Source organism: Coregonus lavaretus (assembly GCF_964263955.1).
Source record: "Coregonus lavaretus genome assembly, chromosome: 20".
In the NCBI taxonomy this organism is placed as follows: Eukaryota; Metazoa; Chordata; class Actinopteri; order Salmoniformes; family Salmonidae; genus Coregonus; species Coregonus lavaretus.
The window spans coordinates 6612903-6637879 of NC_140007.1; the positions used below are offsets into that span (position 1 = coordinate 6612903).

Here is a 24977-nt window from a genome sequence, read left to right on the forward strand (position 1 = left end):
TTTTCTGAAGAGTGCCAATATGGCCGACTGGTGGCTTCAAAGTCTCTCACTGGCCAAAACAATCCAGGGTTTATATACAACATTGGTTTCAACCAGTTAATTGGTGAAGTGCACCCCTGCTCCTTGTGACTGATGGTTTAGCCCATCGAGTGGCACTAGGTAGGCCTATTTCTACCTGCCTTTGCCAGTGTTCTGGAAACTTTGTTGTGGAGAGTCACTATTTGGGACAAGCTGTATTTTGTTTCACAGAACCCGTAGCCTGTTTCCTTAAACCAAATCAAGTTTGGATTCAGTTCAGTTTTATTTTGAATCCTTTGGAAAAATGCGTTTTTGTTCAATTTTGCCTATTTGGCCGATATCATTATTTACCTCTACCAATGCTAACACATCTAGGCCTAGCTCTCGAAAACCCTTCTCTCCATAGGGTTTTCAGCGGTTAACTTTGCACACGGTTGGCTCCATGTGAACTACAATTCCGACACTGTGTTTTAACATTTAGAAACATCAATAATCATCGCTTGCGAAGCAGTATTCGAAACATATGGCCCTTATCGTTCATATCAAAGATAAATAATACAATTAAAATTAAAAAACACTTACTGTAGAAGATTTGCACAGATCCATACGTTGTGTGTGCCTCCAGCTGACGAACTACACTTCCCTCCCAGTTACGCTTACACACAGCACGCTAGATAGCTAATTAGCACAGGTGGTCAAATCTGTCTTCCATCTGTCTTCCATAAACAAGCGCTGTAACATGGCCATGTGGGAACACTAACCCTAATCCTATAAAGGTGTGTAGTAATTTAACATTTTTTAAATTACTATTATTTATCGCTGATATGAAAAATAAGTCCCTTATGTTTTCAAAACCATACCGCAAGCGATGCGCTTTAACGTTCAGAACGAGCGTAGGGGCTCTTAACAAAACTCCCCCGGCCAGAAGGAACTATCAGCAATAGGCACTAAAGGTAGTTAGCATCTATGAATGTGTTAGGTACTATAATGCTAGGTACCATCTGTTTAACATTTTACTGCAGTGGGCTAAAGACTTGTAGTCTTAAACAAACTACTTTGAAACAAAAGTATACACCTCACACACATGGTTCTGGGCTTTAAAAAAATAAGACACCTGTACCATGTCAGATATAGAGTTGACATTTATTCAATTTTGAGTTTGCATCCCAATATTACACTTTATATATACATCACAGAAGACTGAAATATAACAAAACTGTTTGATATAGAAACACCAGATTTTCGTCAGTTTAAAAAATAATAATCTTTATTAATTATGACATTATGAAAAATATGAATAACATTCCACCCATGAGGCCAAAGAGGGTGCTTTTGGTCATTGATTGCAGGAAAGGGCTACATGCTCCCTGTGTTTTTGAGATGGATAATGTTAGTGATCTTGATGTGCACTCTCTTTCTGTGAGGGAGGAATGTAAGGGGCATGCAGCTGTCTCCTTCATGCCACAGAACCCAGATAGGGTGACCTCCGTTATGTAGTGGAAGCGTCCTTGTTGAGGCCTCTTGCCTGGCCCTGTGAAACCATCTCCCTCGCACCATAAACCCTGGGTCATTACTTCAGGTGTGACTTATAGTCCAACACCAGGCACTACCATCTTGTGTATGTGTGTGTGTGTGTGTGTGTGTGTGTGTGTGTGTGGGCCAGGTGCATTGCCACCCCCCCACCCCCCCCCCCCCATCCCTCTCTCTCTCTCTCCCTCGTTTATGGTCGTCTGGCTGTCATTTAACACGGCGCATTATGCCAAAGAATTTCTCCTGAGAGAGGAGGAAACGCACAGCCAGGCCTGGCACAGAGGACTGCCTAACTAACTAACACTGCCCACAAGGCTCTAAGGGACCACTCATCCACTGCCTGGAGTCACACTGTCTTCACACTATCCCACCACCTACAATAGTGCCCACTACTCACAAATCTCAATGGGACCTGCTAAGTAAAGGTTAATACAATTAAACATAGTAATGATACTTATCACACACTATCATGTGTAGTACTTACATATAGGAAGGGAAACGAGGAGAATGGGCCACTTCAGACTAATATTATTTGATTGTTTAGCCCTGGGTTTATCTCTGGTGAAACAGACAGGGATGTGTTTACAGTAATTACCCAGCCAGTCCTGTATGTTTCCCAGCAGATGTAGAATAGAGCATTCCCAGGCCAGTCCCCTGGCTCTGACTCACACTCTGTGTGTGATGTACGTGTAACAGCCGTAATTTAGGGATCTCCTATAGGTACAGTGTTCTGTCTGTCTGTCTGTCTGTCTGCTAATGTGTAGTCCCCACTGTAACTCGCTCTGCGAAAATTTTTACTTTTTGTTACATTCAATGAGACACAGCAAACATTTGGCTACTCTTTATATTCCTTGAATTAATAACTTGAACCTTGGTTATGTAATTATATCAAATTTATATCAGACTTTTTAATTGGAGAGGCTTGACTACAAATAAGTCATATTCATTGAATTAATTGAATCTGTGGTCCAACAGTTTTATTTTGACCCTAAACATACTTTGACCCATAATTGTGTCTGAGATTCAAGCCACACACATGCAGTTCAGATTCTGAACTGCCCATGTTGGCCAATGGGGGGCAGCAGCACATGGTTACCATACAGAGCGCATCTCATTCGTTGGCTGGCTGGGCCCTGGGTTGCCGTGGTAATGGCAGACTTGGCGGTGGTGGCTGGAGACACAGAGGGCAGTGTTGAGCTGGGAGACAGGAGCAGAATCCCAATCAGCAGCTGAACACTGTCACACACACACATTCATACACACACACTGTAATACACTCCGAGCACAGTCACACACACAGTCACACACACACACACACACACACACACACACACACACACACACACACACACACACACACACACACACACACACAATATAGGATTAGATCTATAATAATTATTCGACAGAGGCTTTAGGAGAAGACTGACACACCCTCCTGAAACTGTAATCACCTAGCATTTAATTTCATGATTGACACATGATAGTAGCAAATTAGAGCGATGCAAGCTGTTGCAGAGAACAAGGCTGCCAGTTGTTCAGTTCAAGCCTCCACTGTTGTTGCAGGTAGTGGTGCCATATGTCTTTCTTCTCTTCTTGTCAGAATATTGTGTTTTAGAATAAATATATTTCTTTAGAAAAATACTTTATCTCAATATGTGTGAGTGTGTGTGTGTGTGTGCATGTGTGTGTGTCAGCCCCTGTCTTAGCCTACCAGATGGTAGAAAGCACAGTGTCGTGCAGCGTGCCCATCCCGCGCCCCCTGAATAAGACAGTGGATGCATAGCTAGATTCCAGGTTATGTAATGTTGACTGGAGCCATAGAATAGTATGTGTATAATCCACTCTTATTCTGGTTAAATCCATCTCTGTGTGAGAGAGTGTGTGTACTGGCATCACGCTCCCACGCCTTTCTCTCACCCCTGCTCAGCCCTCCACTCAAATTCACTGACCTTCATTGACACCAGCAGAGGAGCAGGACCTTCTCAGTCCTCATAAGAGATCTCTCTCCTAGAGGCCCCAGAGGAGTAGTTTTACTGTTATGAGGACCAGTATCCAGTGTTTAAACCTCACACAAGCTTTAAAAGGAACCAGTTTATCATCTAGCACCATGCCATGCTGCTTTTCAATCGTTCTCATGTCAGGAGAAAATATGGTATTGCTTTTGGGTGTATTTTGTTTCCATTGGCTGTTGTAGCACCATGTTACAAACTGGTATGTATATGATTGCTGTGTGTGTCTATGGAAGAGTGTTGTTATCACTGAGAAGACAGACTGTGTGTTGTGTGTGTGTGTTCTGTTCATGTTTGTAAGGGAGAAGCAGAGACAGAGCGTGTGTGCGTAGAAATGGCTCATTGACCTCTGTGTGTTCCTCAGCTCCTCCTTATCTGGGGCAGAGTGTCCTTGGAGGAATTTGCCTCGGCTTCCCACTTCATCACTGACGAACTCATTGTCTGTCAAAGACGACGGGATCAGGACAATCAGAAAATATCAAAATATCAACGTCTCTTGTGTTTGAGGATGTGCAGGTGTTGCGTTGTTTTCCGATAGATAAATGTTAGCAGTGGTCATGCTTGTCTCACTTCTGTGCATACAAATGTGTACAGCACTTATCTGTGTGTTTATTTAAAGAGATTTCCAGGTACTTTTGTATATTTTATTGCCTGTAGTTCTGAAAGTAAGCTCACAAGCCAAAAGTGGTCCCCGAAAATTGTGTACAACATCACATATGTGCAGATATGTGCACCACGTCATTGCTTTCTCTCACTCTGCTGTGTGTGCATCTTGCTAGCTGTCACTCAAATGGCGAGGGGCTGAAGCTTATTGGCTGATCTCGAATTGCTAGGGGGCTGGCCCACGTGAGGGAAAATGGAGGGAAAATGGAGCAGCACAGCTTCCAAAAAAACCAGTCGCTTTCAAACTAGGTATTTCATGGCTAATTTAGGTAAGACAGTAATTCTGCTCATCGATTATGTATGTATGAACTACACATTGACACATCCAGCCCAAAGCGGGAGGTTTAAAAAAATACTTAGTAGTCGCCAAAGTTACGGAGCATGTCTTTAACTGTGTCTGTGTGGAGAGAGATAAAAACTGTTATTCAAGAACAAAGGCAGCACATACACACACCTTCTCTTACTCTCTCTCACACACACATACCCATACATGCAGTCTTGTGCAGCAAACCTTGTGGGGACACACAATTCAATCCCATTAAAAAATAATATTTCCCTAACCCCTAACCCTAACCCTAACCCGTATTCTTACCCTAACCCTAACCCTAACCTTAACCCTTCTTCTGGTCCCCACAAGAATAGTTAAACACGTCCACACACACACACACACACACTGTGTTTGTAATAATCCCTGCGGTACATGGCTATGGCTGTAAATCCTTGGAAATATTAAATATTTGATGACTTCTTCATTGATGGAGCATGACACCTGGGCTGCCCGCCCCCTCCCTGCTCTGTGCCTGCTCTGTGCTAGCTCTCCACAGGATGGGTTCTGTAATGCCTAATGGTAGTCCCCACCCAGGGGATACTACCGGGACTCAGGGTTTAGGGAAGGAGATCCAGTTGTTGAATGTTGATTATTTTGCATGTGTGATAGTATATGACATAAATAAGACTATTTTGATGATAGTGATTATGATAAGATGTTTTATCCCTATGATATCTCATTTACTCATGTATTAGAGGAGTAAAGGATGTCAAGGATGTACCCATCGACCTGTGTGTGTGTGTGTGTGTGTGTGTGTGTGTGTGTGTGTGTGTGTGTGTGTGTGTGTGTGTGTGCGTGTGTGTGCATGTGTGTGTGTGTGTGTGTGCACAGATGTGTATTTGTGCTAACTTGTATTTCTGTTTTTACAGTCTGAATGCAGGCTGCTGTCCTAGAAGGTGGTTGTCAGCACTGGCTGGTTGCTAGGTAACAATTACCTGACTGCTTTGCTCGCACAGAATTGCACAGAGGGCTGTGTGTGTGTAGGGGAACGGAAAAATGCAGAAGAGCAGGCTAGCTGCTGGCCAGTTTTTCCAATACTGGGTGAAAACCTCTGTTTCAGATTCCTACCTTGACAACATGTAATGGTCGTATTTCTATGAATGTACACTACTTCCTGCAAGCAGAGTTATCTGAACCATGCAGAATATTGTTGTCTATTCTGTGGCATGGAATGGTTCACCTAATTTGATAATGTTCCCAATGATGCTGTGTTTTTGAGGACTCCTTGGTGCTCACTAACACTCTTTGGTGTTTCTTTATAGGTCAGGGGTTGTGGGTTTTGCATTGGTAAAACTGAATTGAGTCTGTATTGTCAGTTATGAACAGGTGGGTTCGGATGGACATTGACAAATGAGGGTGTGGTCTGTGGTTAAGCTGTCTGTGTGTGTGAGTCCATGGGAAGCTGAGGTGATGCAGGGCCGCAGGGCTGTGTGACAGATGCCTCCATGTCTGGCTGTCTGGCTGTCTGGCTGTACCTCAGGGCCACTGGGGACAGCAGGCTTTTGTTCCCAAATAATCTTGTTTCCAATTAATCAGGGGGGGGGCAAATAATAATCTTGACCTCAATTAGTTGATAAGTTATAATCAGAAGATTAATTAATCTCGATGAGTAGTGTATTGGCTGAATCTCAGCATTTTCAAGTGGCTCGTAGCAAGTGGTTAGTATATACGCTCAAATGGTGAACCTATTTTTGCATACTACCAAAAACTTTTACCTTCTAATAATATCACCAGCCATGTAAAATACCCAACTTTCTTTTGAAAATGCAAACAAATAAAGCTATTTTTATTTAATATATTTGTTCATGTTAAAGTGGTTGTATTATTATTTTTTACAATCTATACGCATTGAAGAGTGTCATTTCAATACAGAGGCAATATCTATTAAGCAGCTTCCATCGTGGTCAGGGGTCCGTGTGGAGAGACGCTGGCCAAAGACCCCAAAATGGCTGGCCAGCTCCCCAGACATGGATGATATATTTGGAGATCATTAAATGGTCCTAAACGAGACCCCGGCGTGAGAGAAAGCCCTGGCCATCTGTCCCCATTGTGACTCCTCTCCTTCTGGGAAACTGACTGAACTCTCGCTGACTGAACCTGGAAGCTCTAAGCCAATCAGGGAACTGTTGTTCTCAATTACCTCAGCCCACCTCTCTTGCTGCCTCCTGGCTTATGCCTCTCTGTGGGTCTCATCATTCTCTTTACCTCTCCATTTCTCTCTCTCTCTGTCTCTCGCTCTACTTCACCCTATCTCTGTCTTCTTCTCTTTTCTCTTCGCTGTGTCTGTGGGTGAAGGTGAGCATACAATACGCCATTCCTCATGGTGGGGTCAGTCAGCTCTGTGGCAGCTGAAATTGATGCACTGATAAAGGAGGCCACACTGGGGTAGTGAGACTGAGACCGCTGGGCAGTGGCATAGCTTACTGAGTACCAAAAAAATCTCCTTTATAATAAAGGATTGCATGCATCTAACATTGCATTTGCGCAGTAGCGGAGGCGTTTGTAGGATTTGCATAAATTGTGATTTTCTTTAGCAGGGCCCAGAATATAATGTACCTTTCATAAACAAATTTCACGCAATTCTAGGGCATTTACATGACTTAGCATGTAAATGGCCCATTGGCCATTGAAGGCCGAAACGTCAGTCTTTTAAACTTGTGTAATAAAACGACGTATCTTTAATGGTGAGGAAGCGTTGCGCCTTTTCCTGTCCAATGATGTCTACACATTTTTAGGTTGCAGCTCTACTCATGTTGGTTGAGCACCTTCTACTGCTTTCCATACTCTGACACTGACAAAATAAACTTTCCAGTGGCACTGACTCACATAAATGATAAAGATAGCATGAATATGCGTAGGCTACTCACCTGTAGGCTACTTTGAAAAACAGTGCTGTTGGCAAGAAATTGAGAGTTGTTCAGAAAACATGTTGTAGCTTCTACAGACAAATTAGTATTTTCTTTTCAGCAGTAGGCATTTTCCAAACAAACAAAAAAAATCTAGGATTGTATTTAGAAATTAGCTGAAGGCCAATTATAGCTGCTGTTCACTGACACCAGCAACCATAGAAATAGAATCCGTAGAACAGTCATGCCCATTCAAGTCAGGACTGGCAGCCATTGTGAGTTTACCCATGAGTTTACCAGTCATGTTACCAAGGTTAGAGGTTTCAAGACCGTTCTATGGATTATATTTCTATGGTCTCAACACAACAAGCTGTTCACGCTTGCTGCCTCTCTGGTATTTTGAATGATTTTATTGATGTCTGTAGGCTACAGACAGGAGTAATTATATAATTTTGGCAAATTTAAAAGGGAATTGCCAGGGTCCTCACGATACGATATTATCATGATACTTCTGTGCCGATACAATATGTATTGCGATTCTCACAATTCTATATGCATTTGATACTGGGATTTTATTGTGATGTTATGTTCCAAACATATTGCTCACTTTATGTCTGCTGCGGAGAGACAAAAGAGAGCATGAGAAAACGAGTTTTGATCAGACAGGGAAATAAAAGTGCTGAAAACAAGGCTCACTATTTAAAAAGAAGATGGAGAACAAGCTATAGGATGAAAAATACCAGCGTTTTGGTGCAGGTACAGCACCATGCAAATGGTGTATTATGAAATGAGGCGTAACCATTGTTCCTGTGTGGTTTCCCTTTGCAGGTAACAAGCTGAACAAGGACTTGAAGCATTACCTGAGCCTGAGGTTTCAGAAGTCCTCTCCTGACCATGAGCTCCAACAGACCATCAGAGCTAACCTCTACCGCCATGCTGTGCCTTGTGAGTCCATCATCATCTTCCTCCTAAAACTCCTCCTCATCATCCTCACAATATCCATTCTCCTTCTCCTTCATCCCCACCTCATCTTTCCCTCTTCTTCCTCATAAGATTCCTCCGCATTCTCTCTCACTCTCCTCCTACTCCTATTCCTTCTCCACCTCCTCCGCATCCTCCTCCTCCCGCTCCACCCATAAAGTAGAAGTGGAACCTATTGACACAAACAAGCCATTCAGATGTAATCTAATAAAACATTTGAGATTTCTGGAATACCAGTATTATGGTATAAATACTGTAGTATTACTATATTTAGATAATATATATTGTATTCACTGTAGTGTTTTTACGGACTTTACTGTAGTATTCACTGTAGTGTCTTTGCAGACAGTGAATACTTCAGTGTATATAAATACTGTAGTATTTACTGTAGTGTTTTTGTGGACATGACTGTGGTATACTTTAGTATTACTTTAGCTAAAAAACTATAGTATATACTATAGTAATTACTGTAGTGTTTCTGTTTTTATTATCTTACACATTGAAGTGGGGGTTTACTCCTTGAGGAAACCTACTGGACAAATACTAAGCCAATGTTCCATAACCTGTAGGTAGTTAGGACTGGAGTCTGAACGGAGAGTATTGTACAGTATACTACAAAATTATATAGTAAGCACTACACCAGGGGTAGGTAACCCTGGTCCTGGAGTGGCGTAGGTGCTTTATGTTTTTGATTTAACCCACCTGGAAGACCAGGTGTGTTGAATTTAGGCAATCACTGAACTGATCAATTATCTCAGATGGTCAGGTGTGGTGCCTAGTTGGAACAAAATCCTGCAGTACCTGTGGCACTCCAGGAACAGGGTTGCCTACCCCTGCACTACACAATCGAGGGATACTACAGTTTTTATTTGATTTATTTCACCTTTATTTAACCAGGTAAGCCAGTTGAGAACAAGTTCTCATTTACAACTGCGACCTGGCCAAGATAAAGCAAAGCAGTGCGATAAAAACAACAACACAGAGTTACATATGGGGTAAAACAAAACATAAAGTCAAAAATACAACATAAAATATATATACAGTGTGTTCAAATGTAGCAAGTTATGGAAGTAAGGCAATAAATAGGCTATAGTGCAAAATAATTACAATTAGTATTAACACTGGAATGCTAGATGTGCAAGAGATTATGTGCAAATAGAGATACTGGGGTGCAAAAGAGCTAAATAAATAACAATATAGGGATGAGGTAGTTGGGTGGGATAATTTCAGATGGGCTGTGTACAGGTGCAGTGATCGGTAAGGTGCTCTGACAACTGATGCTTAAAGTTAGTGAGGGAGATAAGAGTCTCCAGCTTCAGAGATTTTTGCAATTCGTTCCAGTCATGTAGTATAGTATTCTACAGTATACTACAAAATTATATAGTAAGTACTACACATGATTGATGGATACTACAGTGTGAAGTACAGTATACTGCGGTTTACAACATAATTATATGGAATTCTATAGTAAGTACTATAGTATTCTATGGTAAACTGTAGTATTTTTTCAGGTGGGCAGCTACTTATCCTCCCAACACTAGAAAGCTGCCCTCCCAGCTGTTTCATTTAGCTACTGTACAGAATGTGTGGTGTGGTGGGCCAATGACCCAGGTGGATGCCAGAGCAGACAACTATGTACTGTGAGGTCAGCCCACTGACTGTTGGATGGGATCTGTGCTGCCATGGTACACTTCTGCAGTATAACACGATGTGAGAGGTTACTCCTTGTATTCTCTGATACATTTGAATAGTGTGTTTTTGAAAGTGGAGCTTTAGATCCGAAATAGTCTGGCTGCGTGTAGCTGGTCGAGTGGTCTGTAGGCCCTGAACCTTCCTCTGAATCAATGAAGCCTTTGTAATCAACCACAGTGTACCTTGTTGAGGACCTGACAGCAGTTGGTCACAAATCCACTGTGGGTGTTTGTGTAATTGTATGGTTGTCTGCATGTGTGTGTGTGTGTGTGTTCTCAATCTGTTGTTGTGGTCTCCTTGGGGATGTTGTTTTCATGATCTCATGCCTCAGTTTGCACAGGCACGATCCCATCAGTGGAGATCACCTTTCCATACCACACAGCACCTCTTTATTCATCTAGGGTGTGTGTGTGTGTGTGTGTGTGTGTTTGTGTGTGTGTGTGTGTGTATGTGTGGCTTTGCTTGGCCGTATAGAAAGGGGTTTCTGGTGCTAGATTCATATTTTCTCCATTTTTTCCCTTCCCTTCTTTTTTATTTTTCTCCCATTCCTCTCTCTATGCCTGGGCCATGTGACTGGTAAATCCTCCATGAGCTGCTCTCCCGGACTGGGATTATGATGTTCTGATATATTGAAAATAGATTTGCTGCCTGATTATGTGATGAACATGTTTGTCTCTAGAAAAGAGCCCAACAGGGAGATGGGGAAATGACCCAGGCTCAGAGGACAGAAAGATCAAGGATTCCCAAAGAATCCGTACTGTCCCGGCAGGGCCACAAAATCGAACATGACTGTTGACCAAAATATAGTGTGATCGCAGATCTGTATGTGCTTTCGCCAACTCCTTTCTTGCCAAACATACATGCCATGGCATGACCAAGGAGTTGGCTAATCACTAAATCACTGACTACTTTTGGAACCTTGATTGTGGATATACATGCAATTCCCCTGTCCTTCACACATGCACCTATATTTCAGTGGGGAACCATGGGCAGAGTAATGTGGAGAGGAGGGACAGTTCAAATAGAGGGAGACCAGTGCTTAGTCAGACAGTCGCCCCTGGATATAGCCATGTAATTAATGCATAGAGATGAGCGCCTGTTTAATCATTCATAGGAAATGGTCCATCTTATTTGGTTAAATCTGAAATTAAAATTGTCTGGCCTCAAAGTTAAACTTCTGGATAGAGGAAAAATTCATAGTGAGTTATCATAAGTCATCATCTGTACACATCACAGTGTAAAAAAAACAAGATGGATTTCAAAACAAGTACAGTGAGTTTTAACTGTGAATGAAAAAATACTAACGCTGAAGAGATAAATAATGTCTAGGATTGCTAAATAAATTCTTAAATACCAGTTGGAAGATTCCGGAATCAGGAGGATTCCAACCCTAATCATGTCTGTCCATCTCTTTGTCTTTTCGTCTTGGACTCTCTCTCCTTCTTTCTCCAAGTTCCATGCCACTGAATTAAATTCAAATGGTTCTATGCCATGACAAGACAAATCTTCAACTGCCAAAGCAGTGAAATAAAATGGATCCACACGCCTCCTCTGTCCTCTCTTTCCCTTTGTCTCCCTCCTTCTCCTCCACCTCTCCCTGCACATGTGTTTCTGTCTCTCTGTCCCCTGCTTGTCTCCCTATGCCAGACTCAAACAGGTGCCTGTTTCTCCGCCAGAGGCTTTAGTGTTGTTTTGTGTTTCTGGGAAGAGAACACCCGCCATGTGAACTCCCCACCCCTTCCATAACCACTCCCTCCTTCCCTCTTCCCTCCTTCCCAGCCCTGTTGCTACAGATGGCCATTGTTATCATGTGCCCCAAATGTCACAATTGACATAGAAGTCACTCTCTTTCTCTCTCTCTCTCTCTCTCTCTCTCTCTCTCTCTCTCTCTCTCTCTCTCTCTCTCTCTCTCGCGGGATTCACTTCCCTCTCACGTCTACAGCTGCTTCTCTGCTCCGACATGAGGGTTATCTCAGCATTATCCCAGTGTTAGAGCCACCCAGCAAAACCAATTGACCAACCCTCCCTCCCCCACCTGATTTCTCTCTCTTCTCCCTCTCTCTCCTCTCTTTCACTTCAAATATTCCACAGTCTCAGCGTCCCTGTGGCTTGACGGTGGCTCCTGCCTCTCTCTCTCTGTCGCACGCTCCTGCTGTCTCCTTTCCTGCTGCTGCTCTCTCTCTCTAGCTTGCTCTCCCTCACTCACTCTCTGCCTTCCTCCCTCTCGCTCACCCTCACTCTCTCGCTTTCTCGTTTTCCACTCCACTGCCGAGCTCGGGAAATCATTGTTTGAGACACATTTTTCTGTTTGCCGCTCATACAAAGACAGGATTACGGCTTGATTCACTGGCTCCGGCTCTCCACATCCAGGCAAGTGGCAGCACTCCTTATTTCTCTCCTTCTCCTCTTCTCAGTCTTCTTCGTTCTCGCCATCTATCATCTGTTCAGTGAAGCATTTGATGTATGCAGGGAAGCGAGGAGAGAGATGCATGGCAGAATGTTATTGTGGTTGATGGTGTGTATATATAGGCTAAGGGAATTGGGGAAGGTGGGGTTGGAGGTTGGGGATGAGGTGAAGGACAGGGAGGGCAAGGCAGGCACACTATACCAGGCATGTCCAACCCAGAGGGACAGATGGCCAGTAGCCATGGAGCTTTTTTCCTCTTTCGTTTTTTAATTCATCCTGCAGGCTTTGTGTAAGGCCCAATAGTACACAGACCTTCTTTTCAAGCAGCCAGAGACTGCTGCACTCCGTAGCTGAAAGAGAGGGGGGGCTGGGGGAGGTGTGTGTGAGTGTAAAAAGGGAGGAGGATAGAGAGGGGGTGGGGTTGCTGTGGAGGCAGAGTAGGTTTTTGAGTAGGGTCAGTGCTATCTGGGATCCTTGGGACGTTCCTACCCTACCCTAAACTCCAACCCTTACCTTAACCTACCCTTACCCTAACCATAACCATAACCATAACCCTTACCTAACTCTAACCTTAACCCTTACCTTAACCATTTTTTATTTCAACTTCAAATGGGGTAGGGACGTTCCAAGGATCCCTGATAGCAGGTACCATTTGAGTAGGGGTGGATAAGAGAGGAGAGGGGAGGAGAGGAGGGGGAGAGGGGGGTCACCAGCCCCAGAATGCATGGAGGTCAGGTCCAGATGCTGCGGGAACAAAAGGGCTTTTCTGGGGGAACGGCAGGGGGAAGCGTGGCACTCGCCATTGTGTATGTGTCGCTGCATTGCAGGGTGCTGCCGGAGAGCCTCATGCTAATGATGGCCATTCAGCCCTGTAACGGATGGCTGGGCCCCAGCTTCTGTTAGCCTGCTTTTCACAATCACTCGGTTAATATTTCCCTCATGTAGCCACAGACTAGCGCCTGTGCTAACAAACATGGCATTCGGTCCGAGAATTATAATGTTGAAGCGATAGCTTTAAGGAAACTGGGCAAATATGTGTTTGTTCATAGTAATGACACGATGACAGGTGCTGAGTAGTGTGTGCTTTTGTGTGTGTGCATATTTGTGTGTGTGTATGCATATGCTCTGCATGTGTGTGTATGCACACAACATGTTTGTCATGTATGTGTAATGTATCTTATGTGATTTGAAGCAGTATTCAACCCTAAATATGTGAACGAACACACACAGAGACACACAAACACACACTAAACACAATAACAATGATGTCGTTGACAAACGGACTAAACAACCTCATTGTGGTTGTAGTGCCAGTGTGATTGGCAGTCCCACAGTAAGAATGGTTGGTAGAGGGCACTGGGGTTGGCAGCCTTTGTTTTTACTATGGTACTCTTTATACCAATGTGCAGCTCCTCCCAAACAACCTAAAATATGTACAGTACCAGTCAAAAGTTTGGATACACCTACTCATTCCAGGGTTTTTCTTTATTTTTTTTTATTTTCTACATTGTAGAATAATAGTGAAGACATCAAAACTATGAAATGACACATATGGAATCATGTAGTATTTAGAATTCAAGGCACACTTAACCAGCATGGCTACCACAGCATTCTACAGTGATATGCCATCCCATCTGGTTTGGGATTAGTGGGACTATCAATTGTTTTTCAACAGGACAATGACCCAACACACCTCCAGGCTGTGTAAGGGCTATTTTACCATGAAAGAGAGTGATGGAGTGCTGCATTAGATGACCTGGCCTCCACAATCCCCTGACCTCAATCCAATTGAGATGGTTTGGGATGAGTTGGACCGCAGAGTGAAGGAAAAGCAGCCAACAAGTGCTTAGCATATGTGGGAAGTCCTTCAAGACTGTTGGAAAAGCATTCCAGATGTGCACACCTGGAATGCAAAGTGTGCAAAGCTGTCATCAAGGCAAAGGGTGGCTATTTGAAAATATTTTGATTTGTTTAATACTTTTTTGTTTACTACATGATTCCATATGTGTTATTTCATAGTTTTGATGTCTTCACTATTGTTCTACAATCTAAAAAAATGTACAAATAAAGAAAAACCCTTGAATGAGTAGGTGTGTCCAATCTTTTGACTGGTAGTGTATCTCCTTACTCTGGTATCGTATGCTTCTGCTAATGTAGTGGTCATTTTTCAAGGTTATTTTGCACCTAGCGATTGGATGGTTTTAAGATATTCCATTGGTTTTGTTTTGAGTCACTACAGAGTCTACACCTAGGACCACAATGGTCTGTATAAAGTCATACATCATTATAATAGTGAACCATTCATTCTGATACCAGATACTGTTTTTTCAAGAAACAAATGCAGTTTGGGGCTCTATTTAATAAAGCAAGCCCAATAACCAGGCTTCAGAGATAAATCTAAAATGTAATTATTCTAGAGCTACAAGTATGCATTTTTGAATTAATTTACTTAACAAAACCAGATTTACAGTGTGATTCTCAAAGAAGCTATAAGTAAAAAGTATATCATTCTGAACGTATTCTATGGTGACCAGGTTTGACTGAAGAGACCCCTTTTTAGGTCAGGATTCCCACTGGGCACAGACGTCAATTCAACGTCTAGTAGTGATTCGCATTTGGTTGAGTTGTCAACTAACGTGAATTCAACGTGAAATCAACAAAAAATTTAACCTTGTCATTGGGTAATAAAAAGACAAAATTCCCTTACGTTGATGACTTTTTGCAAATCCAATCGGGGGGGGGGGGAGAGGGAGAGGGTGGGAGAGAGCGAGAGAGAGAGAGAGAGAGAGAGAGAGAGAGAGAGAGAGAGAGAGAGAGAGAGAGAGAGAGAGAGAGAGAGAGAGAGAGAGAGAGAGAGAGAGAGAGAGAGAGAGAGAGAGAGAGAGAGAGAGAGAGAGAGAGAGAGAGAGAGAGAGAGAGAGAGAGAGAGAGAGAGAGCTGAATAAACCACGTCCAATCTCTCCGAGCTATTAATAGAGCAGGAAAGCATCATGACTTTCTTCCAGGTTATCTAGTGATATGGAATTAATGGTGGACGATAGACTGTAATTAGGTTACCATCATGTTTTTGAGGACAGGCAGAGTTCAACTATTCATGACGAACAAAGATTCACTGCTTCTGTCAGATTTCCTTGAGATATGACTCCCTTGTGTGTGATCTTGTGATAGTGTTTCTGCGACTACTGTACTGTGTGTGTGTGTGTCTGGGTGAACAAAGTTTGTTCTCATACATACAGTTGAAGTCGGAAGTTTACATACACTTAGGTTGGAGTCATTAAAACTCGTATTTCAATCACTCCACAAATTTCTTGTTAACAAATTATAGTTTTGACAAGTCGGTTAGGACATCTACTTTGTGCATGACACAAGTAATTTATCCAACAATTGTTTACAGACAGATTATTTCACTTATAATTCACTGTATCACAATTCCAGTGGGTCAGAAGTTTACATACACTAAGTTGACTGTGCCTTTAAACAGCTTGGGAAATTCCAGAAAATGATGTCATGGCTTTAGAAACTTCTGATATGCTAATTGACATCATTTGAGTCAATTGGAGGTGTACCTGTGGATGTATTTCAAGGCCTGCCTTCAAACTCAGTGCCTCTTTGCTTGACATCATGGGAAAATCAAAAGAAATCAGCCAAGACCTCAGAAAAAAATGTGTAGACCTCCACAAGTCTGGTTCATCCTTCGGAGCAATTTCCAAAAGCCTGAAGGTACCACGTTCATCTGTACAAACAATAGTACGCAAGTATAAACACCATGGGACCACGCAGCCGTCATACCGCTCAGGAAGGAGACGCGTTCTGTCTCCTAGAGATGAACTTACTTTGCTGCGAAAAGTGCAAATCAATCCCAGAACAACAGCAAAGGACCTTGTGAAGATGCTGGAGGAAACAAGTACAAAAGTGTCTATATCCACAGTAAAACGAGTCCTATATCGACATAACCTGAAAGGCCGCTCAGCAAAGAAGAAGCCACTGCTCCAAAACCGCCATTAAAAAGCCAGACTACGGTTTGCAACTGCACATGGGGACAAAGATCATACTTTTTGGAGAAATGTCCTCTGGTCTGATGAAACAAAAAATAGAACTGTTTGGCCATAATGACCATCGTTATGTTTGGAGGAAAAAGGGGAATGCTTGCAAGCTGAAGAACACCATCCCAACCGTGAAGCACGGGGGTGGCAGCATCATGCTGTGGGGGTGCTTTGCTGCAGGAGGGGCTGGTGCACTTCACAAAATAGATGGCATCATGAGGAAGGAAAATTATGTGGATATATTGAAGCAACATCTCAAGACATCAGTCAGGAAGTTAAAGCTTGGTCGCAAATGAGTCTTCCAAATGAACAATGACCCCAAGCATACTTCCAAAGTTGTGGCAAAATGGCTTAAGGACAACAAAGTCAAGGTATTCGAGTGGCCATCACAAAGCCCTGACCTCAATCCTATAGAACATTTGTGGGCAGAACTGAAAAAAGCGTGCAAGGAGGCCTACAAACCTGATTCAGTTACACCAGCTCTGTCAAGAGGAATGGGCCAAAATTCACCCAACTTATTGTGGGAAGCTTGTGGAAGGCTACCCGAAACGTTTGACCCAAATTAAACAATTTAAAGGCAATGCTACCAAATACTAATTGAGTGTATGTAAACTTCTGACCCACTGGGAATGTGATGAAAGAAAAATAAAGCTGAAATAAATCATTCTCTCTACTATTATTCTGACATTTCACATTCTTAAAATAAAGTAGTGATCCTAACTGACCTAAAACAGGGATTAAATGTCAGGAATTGTGAAAAACGTAGTTTAAATGTATTTGGCTAAGGTGTATGTAAACTTCCGACTTCAACTGTATATTGTGTGAGTGTGCGTGTGCGTTTGTCTGTGTGTGTGCGTACGTGTGTGTTGCTCTTTGTGAGTTAGGCCAGCTAACTCCAGGCAGAGCGTGTGATAGACCGGATTGATGGGAGACAGGAAGTGCTCCTGTGGCCATCTATAATTTCTCACCAAACAATCAGGGGATCACAGGGTGAGAAATGATTCATCCTAAAAGACTAAAAATAGCAGCCGCTCCTTCCTTCCCACTGCTTTGGGATGTCTCACACTTTGTTGTCTTCGTCTGGCTGCTATCCTATTCTGATTCACTCAACTTCACTACTATAGAGACACACATTGCTGTGGATGTCAATTTGTGTTCATCCACTGTGGGTAGCTTTTGCGAAGCAGGTTAGATATACAGTAGTAACATGTTGAGAAATTGTACCTTCCCATGAAAACATCTGCCATGAAAGTGCAATTCCACGGTAACAGAATTACGCTTTGACTCAGATTTTTCACTTTAAAATGTATTCCAAACTAAAAACATTGATTTCAAAGTTTAACAAACCATGCAACAATATGCACAAGGAATACTTTGAACAATTTACACTGAACATTTCACAAAAACACATTTAGTGGAAGAATTGTGCAGAAGCAATGTTTGGTAACAGAATTACGGTAAAATCTCCCTCAGTTCTTTATGTGACCACGTTTTCCAAAAACTGTTAAATATCTTCTTCGAATTAAGATTCAAAGATGTCTGCAGAACGAATGGGGTGTCTGTAACATAGGCGCAGGTTGTCAGGGGGCAGGTGCAGTTAGTGAGTTTAATAATAACCAACATGGCGTGATACAAAACAAGAGAAGCGTCTGATATAGAAACATAAACAATACTATCTGATGACTGATAACAAAAGAGTGCTATATAAAGGGTAAGTAATCAAGGGAGTAATGAAGTCCAGGTGTGACTGATGAGACACAGGTGTGCGTAATGATGGTTGCCAGGTGTGCGTAAAGATGGGTTGCCAGGACCGGTGGTTAGCAGACCAGTGATGTTGAGTGCCGGAGGGGGGAGCGGGAGTGGACGTGACAGTACCCCCCCACCCCCGACGCGGGACGACACCGGCCAGGAGGACGACCCCGAGAGCGTGGAGCGGGCCGGTCCGGACGACGAAGGTGAAAATCTTGGACAATGTTGGGATCTAGAATATCGTCCACCAGAACCCAACACCACTCCTCTGGACCGTATCACTCCCAGTCCACCAGGTACTGGAGCAGACCCTCACGACTTTGGGAGTCCAGGAGTGATCTGATGGCATAGGCAGGGCACCCCTTGATGTCCAAGGAAGGCGGAGGGGTGTCGTGGTGGACGGCATCAGCCAGGGGACCAGGAACCACCAGCCTGATGAGGGAAACATGAAAAGATGGTGAGATCCTGTAGTTAGTGGGGAGTTGTAATCTGTAAATTAACCCTCCAGAGGATCTTGAACGGCCCCAAAACAAGAGAAGCGTCTGACAGAAACATAAACAATACTACCTGATGACTGATAACAAAAGAGTACTATATAAAGGGTAAGTAATCAAGAGAGTAATGAAGTCCAGGTGTGACTGATGATGAGACGCAGGTGTGCGTACTGATGGTTGCCAGGTGTGCATAAAGATGGGTTTCCAGGACCGGTGGTTAGTAGACCGGGGACGTCGAGCGCCGGAGGGGGGGAGTGGGAGTGGACGTGACAGTGTTATCTATGACATGACACCTTGAGTTTGAAATAAATTATTTTGGTTATTGAACTACAGTAGGTGAAGTGGATTTACATCCGGTAACAGAATTACGGTAGCGGAATTACAGGAATCATGGGTCCCTGATCTGTGCTACACAGAAATGCATAATTATGGAAATGAATATCATTCTCTTCGTGGTGATTTATCCTGAATAGATAAACACAAATAGAAATATCCAATGTCCTTCTTTTGCATATTTGGGTATTATTCTACACACTGGCTATAATTGTAATGAGCTCCGCCCCCAAATAAGACCACATTTGGTTGGTCCGGACCAGACCAAATCTGAAACAATCATAGACATCTATGCATCACAGTACAGCACAGCACAATAGAGTACAGAAGAGTACAGTACAGCACAGCAGAGTAGAGTAGAGTTCAGTACAGTACAGTACAGTACAGTAAAGTAGATATGTTCAGTGCAGTACAATACAGTACATTATACTGTACTCTACTCTAGTGTGCTGTACTGTAGTGAATTCTACACTACTGTACTTTCATTTTCTTTACTTTACTTTACTTTATTGTTCTGTCTAAACTTATGAAACATAGACATCTATGATTGGTTCAGATTTGTTCCGGCCAGGGCGGACTGACCAGATTTCAACTACTTTTCAACGTCCATGGACGTCCGGTGTTTCGGCAGTGGGTGAGGATGCTTGTTACAGTAAATGGAAAGAGGGTAGGTGGTAGGTGTCATGGTAGGTGTCCGTAAGAGTCGGGAGAGAGAGGGGGAGAGTGAGAGGGAGGGCTTGTCCAGACGGTTTTCACAGTCTTGCTTTGACCACCAGATGACAGAAAAAGGGGGAAAAAACAGTTATGAGTTGAACGAAACAGTATGTCAGTGGAAGGGAGGACAGCAGCAGGTGACCTATCTGTGGTTTGTGACTACTATGATTTCCCATTGTAGCCGATTCAACTGCAGTAATTTCGTTATTGATTTGGTAACAGAATTATGAGTCTTAATCACTTAGAAAAAACACTATAACTAATTGGTAGGTCTACCTTTACTTGTTACTTCTGTGAACTTCCATTATCCTCCCTCCTCATGAGAGAGAGAAATTAGAAAATATCTTAAAATATATATGTTGGTAACGGACTTACAAGGCACAAGGCAATGTTTCTTAAACTTACAGAAGGCAAATCATTTCTCCAAAGCTAAATATAAAGGTTGATATTAGTTGCCAGGGGTCTTTACTTCATTATTGTGTTTGGATGTATTTCTAATACCTTTTAAGACTTTTGCTGGTAGATGTTGTCAAAGACCCCTTTTCCATCAGTTTGACCAAAAATCTAAGCCTTTGCTTATTCCACATTTGTAGGATGGAAAATGGTTGGAGAAAATGTATATATGCCTTCATAAAAATAAAAGAAATTGACTCTTAGCTTTCATTTGACACCCAATTATTATATTATTTGACGTGCTCCTATGCATTTCACATGTTGGTGCTCATGGGTCCTTAGATGGAAATGCCCAGTATTCTCCCCACCATGTTAACTCTCTCTCTCGTAGTCGTGCCAAATAACCTTCTATTTCTCCATTGTTTCAGCCTTTGACGTAGGCTACTTTATGAATATTACTGCAGGTGTAATTTTTCAACCCATCATATGGTCCAACATTTGGTTGTTAGAGGAGATGACTAGTCATTTTCTTTTCAAGAAAAACATCCACAGCATAATCACTCAAATTACCATAGACACTAATGTCTACACATCTTGATCATAATATTACTGATTCAAGATAAATATTTGTTTCACTTTATTGGTTACTCATGAATGGTATTTTTGGTATGGTCTTCTGAATGTGTGAATTTGAAGGTAACTGTAATCAAAGTTAACTGTAGTCCTGTCCCCTGAGGGCAGCTCACACGGTTGGTGGGCAGTTTGAATAAACCCTGTGCAACAAGCTATATCCATGCAGGTATGGGCCTGCCTTGTCTAGCTTTACTCTGGGTCTGCATCTCTCAACACTAATCCTGCCCTTGTCCTCTCTGTAGCCCAGCCTCTAGCCCCAGTCCAAGCTTAATGGACCTTCTTAGTCCAGAGCTATAGCTATAGCACCAGCAACTCAATCCATGCTTTCACATGAATCTATACTCTTACATCATGTAGCAGCCCTTACCCTACCCACGACCCTATCTTCATTACCAATTATACTCTTATGCAGTGCCCCACAACCCCTGCCCCCAACCCTTACCGTAACCCAACCCCTACCCCAGCCATTACAATATCCCTTACCAACTGCCATAGTTCAGCACTTGCTTTTGAAGTGTTGATTGACACACTTTTACAAGACCTGCATGAGGCTGATGAGACTGCCTTGTTTTTTCAGGAGGGAGCATGTGTCGGTCGACGTTATGAGTGTGTGTGTGTAAAAGAGAGAGAGGGAGAGAAAGAGGGAGAAAGGGTTGAAGGCTTGGGTTTTGAGGAAGAGGGTAGAGGGAGAGATTTACAGAGAGAGAGAGAGAGAGAGAGAGAGAGAGAGAGAGAGAGAGAGAGTCTGCGTATGTTCAGTGCGTGCGTCTACCACTTTGTGTAGCCATTCGCGATGATGCTAATGAAACATCTTCTGGTGGATGGAAACCTTCTCAATTAAATATTAACTACAAAGTAGCTTATGCTTACCTGGCAGAATTATATCATGATTATTTGCTTCAATCCAGCGGGTAATTGTTTTCCAAACTCTACCATCACATATGCTACAAAAACACAGCTAAACCACAGCCTCTTGCTAGGTGTGCACTGAAATTAAAGGGTAACTACACCCAAAAATCTAAATTTCTCAAATTTCTCCCAGTCCTCAAAAGTGGTCTCCTGATGTGGTTTAAGCATTGTTGTGGACTTAGAACAGCCAATTTAGTTGTTTTTATATTTAAAAAGTGTGATTTTGACAATGAAAACCTGAAGAAACAGGGGAAATGTAAACCTGGAAAAACAAAACAGAGAAAACAGAATTTTGAGAAAAAAATTAACGGAATCAGGCAAAAAATGTAATGGATTTTATAGGGCCCTAGAGATAGAGACAGAAACAGAGAAAGAGAGAAACAGAGGGAGGGAGAGGACTCCAACACCATCATTAAGTTTGCCGACGACACAACAGTGGTAGGCCTGATCACCGACAACGATGAGACAGCCTATAGGGAGGAGGTCAGAGACCTGGCCGTGTGGTGCCAGGATAACAACCTCTCCCTCAACGTGACCAAGACAAAGGAGATGATTGTGGACTACAGGAAGAAAAAAAAAAGGACTGAGCACGCCCCCATTCTCATCGACGGGGCTGTAGTGGAACAGGTTGAGAGCTTCAAGTTCCTTGGTGTCCACAGCACCAACAAACTATCATGGTCCAAACACACCAAGACAGTCGTGAAGAGGGCACGACAAAGCCTATTTCCCCTCAGGAGACTGAAAAGATTTGGCATGGGTCCTCAGTCCTCAAAAAGTTATACAGCTGCACCATCAAGAGCATCCTGACTGGTTGCATCACTGCCTGGTATGGCAACTTCTCGGCCTCCGACTGCAAGGCACTACAGAGGGTAGTGCGTACGGTCCAGTACATCACTGGGGCCAAGCTTTCTGCCATCCAGGACCTCTATACCAGGCGGTGTCAGAGGAAGGCCCACAAAATTGTCAAAGACTCCAGCCACCCTAGTCATAGACTGTTCTCTCTGCTACCGCACGGCAAGCGGTACCGGAGCGCCAAGTCTAGGTCCAAAAGGCTTCTCAACAGCTTCTACCCCCAAGCCATAAGATTCCTGAACAGCTAATCATGGCTACCCGGACTATTTGCACTGCCACCCCACACCCACCCCATCTTTTTACGCCGCTGCTACTCTGTTAATTATTTATGCATAGTCACTTTAACTCTACCCACATGTACATATTACCTCAACTACCTCAACTAGCCGGTGCCCCCACACATTTACTCTGCACCGGTACCCCCCTGTATATAGCCTCCCTACTGTTATTTTATTTTACTTCTGCTCTTTTTTCTCAACACTTTTTTGTTGTTGTTGTTTTATTTTACTTTTTATTATGAAATACATGCATTGTTGGTTAAGGGCTGTAAGTAAGCATTTCACGGTAATGTCTACACCTGTTGTATTCGGCGCAAATGGCAAATACATTTTGATTTGATTTGATTTGATATCTGAGTTGCTGTGGGCGGGGGCATGCATGCAGGGGGCTGTGGGGCTGCAGCCATTAGCCTCAGACAGGAGCTGGAGAGTGAATAGCTCACATTGGCTTAGCCTCTAAACTGGGCTGGACCTTTAATTTGCTTTGCTCTGCTTGTGGAGCTTTGAAGGAAAGAAGGCAGCTGCCTATAGCTGGCTGCCTGTGTGTGCCTGCATGAGCTAGCGGGGGAGCTAGCTAGCACTATGCTCACAGAAGAATGACTAGATGATCCATGGATGGTTTTGGGTGGAGGAAGACCCACAGATTTCAGCCTGTTTGGATGTATGCTGCTAGGAATATTCCTGTGGAATAAAAGAGAGGGAGAGGAGCAGCAACGCCACTGAGGTAAATCTGTGACATTTACCTTTCCTCCTGCGTGTAGTGATGCTCTAGCTTCCGGGATTAGCTGGTGGGGGTGGGGGATGTTAGATGGATAGGAGCAAGAGAGAGAGAGAGAGGGAGAATATATATTTCTGTGCATTATTAAGTTGAAATACTGAGTGAATCCGTGCTTATGCAGATCTGTTGTGATATTGACGAACTGTGATGTGCTGTGTGTGTGATGGCGGAGCAGATTATGTGTGTGTGTGAGATAACAAAGCAACTTGTCTGAGTGTGTGTGTTTGTCTGTTTGCTGAGACAGTGTTTGGAGAGCGGAGTGGCTGATTTAAACGCAGATCTGTTGACACACTCGCCTATTGCTGGAGGACGTTATCCCTTATGGCGTCTCTCTCTCTCTCTCTCTCTCTCTCTCTCTCTCTCTCTCTCTCTCTCTCTCTCTCTCTCTCTCTCTCTCTCTCTCTCTCTCTCTCATATATATATATATATATATATATATATATATATATATATATATATATATATATATATATATATATATATATATATATATATATATATATATATCTCTGCCTGTCTACTAACCTCTAGCCCTATAATGGACTAAATGAGACTAACGTTATTCTTTATAGTCCAAGAACCTTACATGTTCTGTTTAAAGGCGAATTGGCACTGGAAGCCAAAACAGCCAAACACTCCATCTCAATATGAATCCATTCTCAATTGCAGTACGGTTCTAGAAACATAAATCCCTATACTTTCATATAACATCATAATAATTTCACAAATGCAAAATACACACTTACTGGACACTGTTTTAACACAGTTGCAGCTGACAGAATTTTTCACTGACAACACGTTTGTGGCTTCCGTCTTCCGTTTACACACAGATGTTCGGAGACGCAGATAGCTGATTAGCACAGGTTGTCCACTCTGTCTTTCATATTTTTTTCCGTAAACAAGCATTGTACTGCATACTGCATCTCAGTGCTTGAGGCGTCACTACAGACCCCCTGGTTCGATATGGCTGTATCGCAAACGGCCGTGATTGGGAGTCCCATAGGGCGGCGCACAATTGGCCCAGCGTCGTCCGGGTTTGGCCGGTGTAGGCCATCATTGTAAATAAGAATTTGTTCTTAACTGACTTGCCTAGTTAAATAAAGGTAAAATTTAAATTTAAATAAATTGTAACATGGATTTATGGCAATTTGGAAACCAAAACCCTATGAAGGTGTGTAATAATTTAACCTTTTGTTTTTTGAAAATTATTTCTCACTGATATGAAAGATACGTTCCTTATGTTTCCAAAACTGTACTGCATGCAATGCGTGTTAACGTTTAGAGCAAGGGTCGGGTCTCTTAACAAAACACCTCCGGTCAGAAG

General features: G+C 42.9%; 1 protein-coding gene across 7 annotated transcripts in view; it reads left to right on the forward strand.

The window, feature by feature from the left end:
* LOC311147829 (membrane-associated guanylate kinase, WW and PDZ domain-containing protein 1-like) overlaps window positions 1-24977 on the forward strand; it is a 202062-nt gene that overhangs the window by 84684 nt on the left and 92401 nt on the right. For all 7 annotated transcript variants that reach the window (XM_084184632.1, XM_084184626.1, XM_084184628.1 and 4 more), the window contains exon 2: window positions 8226-8342. In XM_084184632.1, the coding sequence (XP_084040758.1) occupies window positions 8226-8342 (117 nt within the window). The remainder of the gene's footprint in view (window positions 1-8225; window positions 8343-24977) is intronic.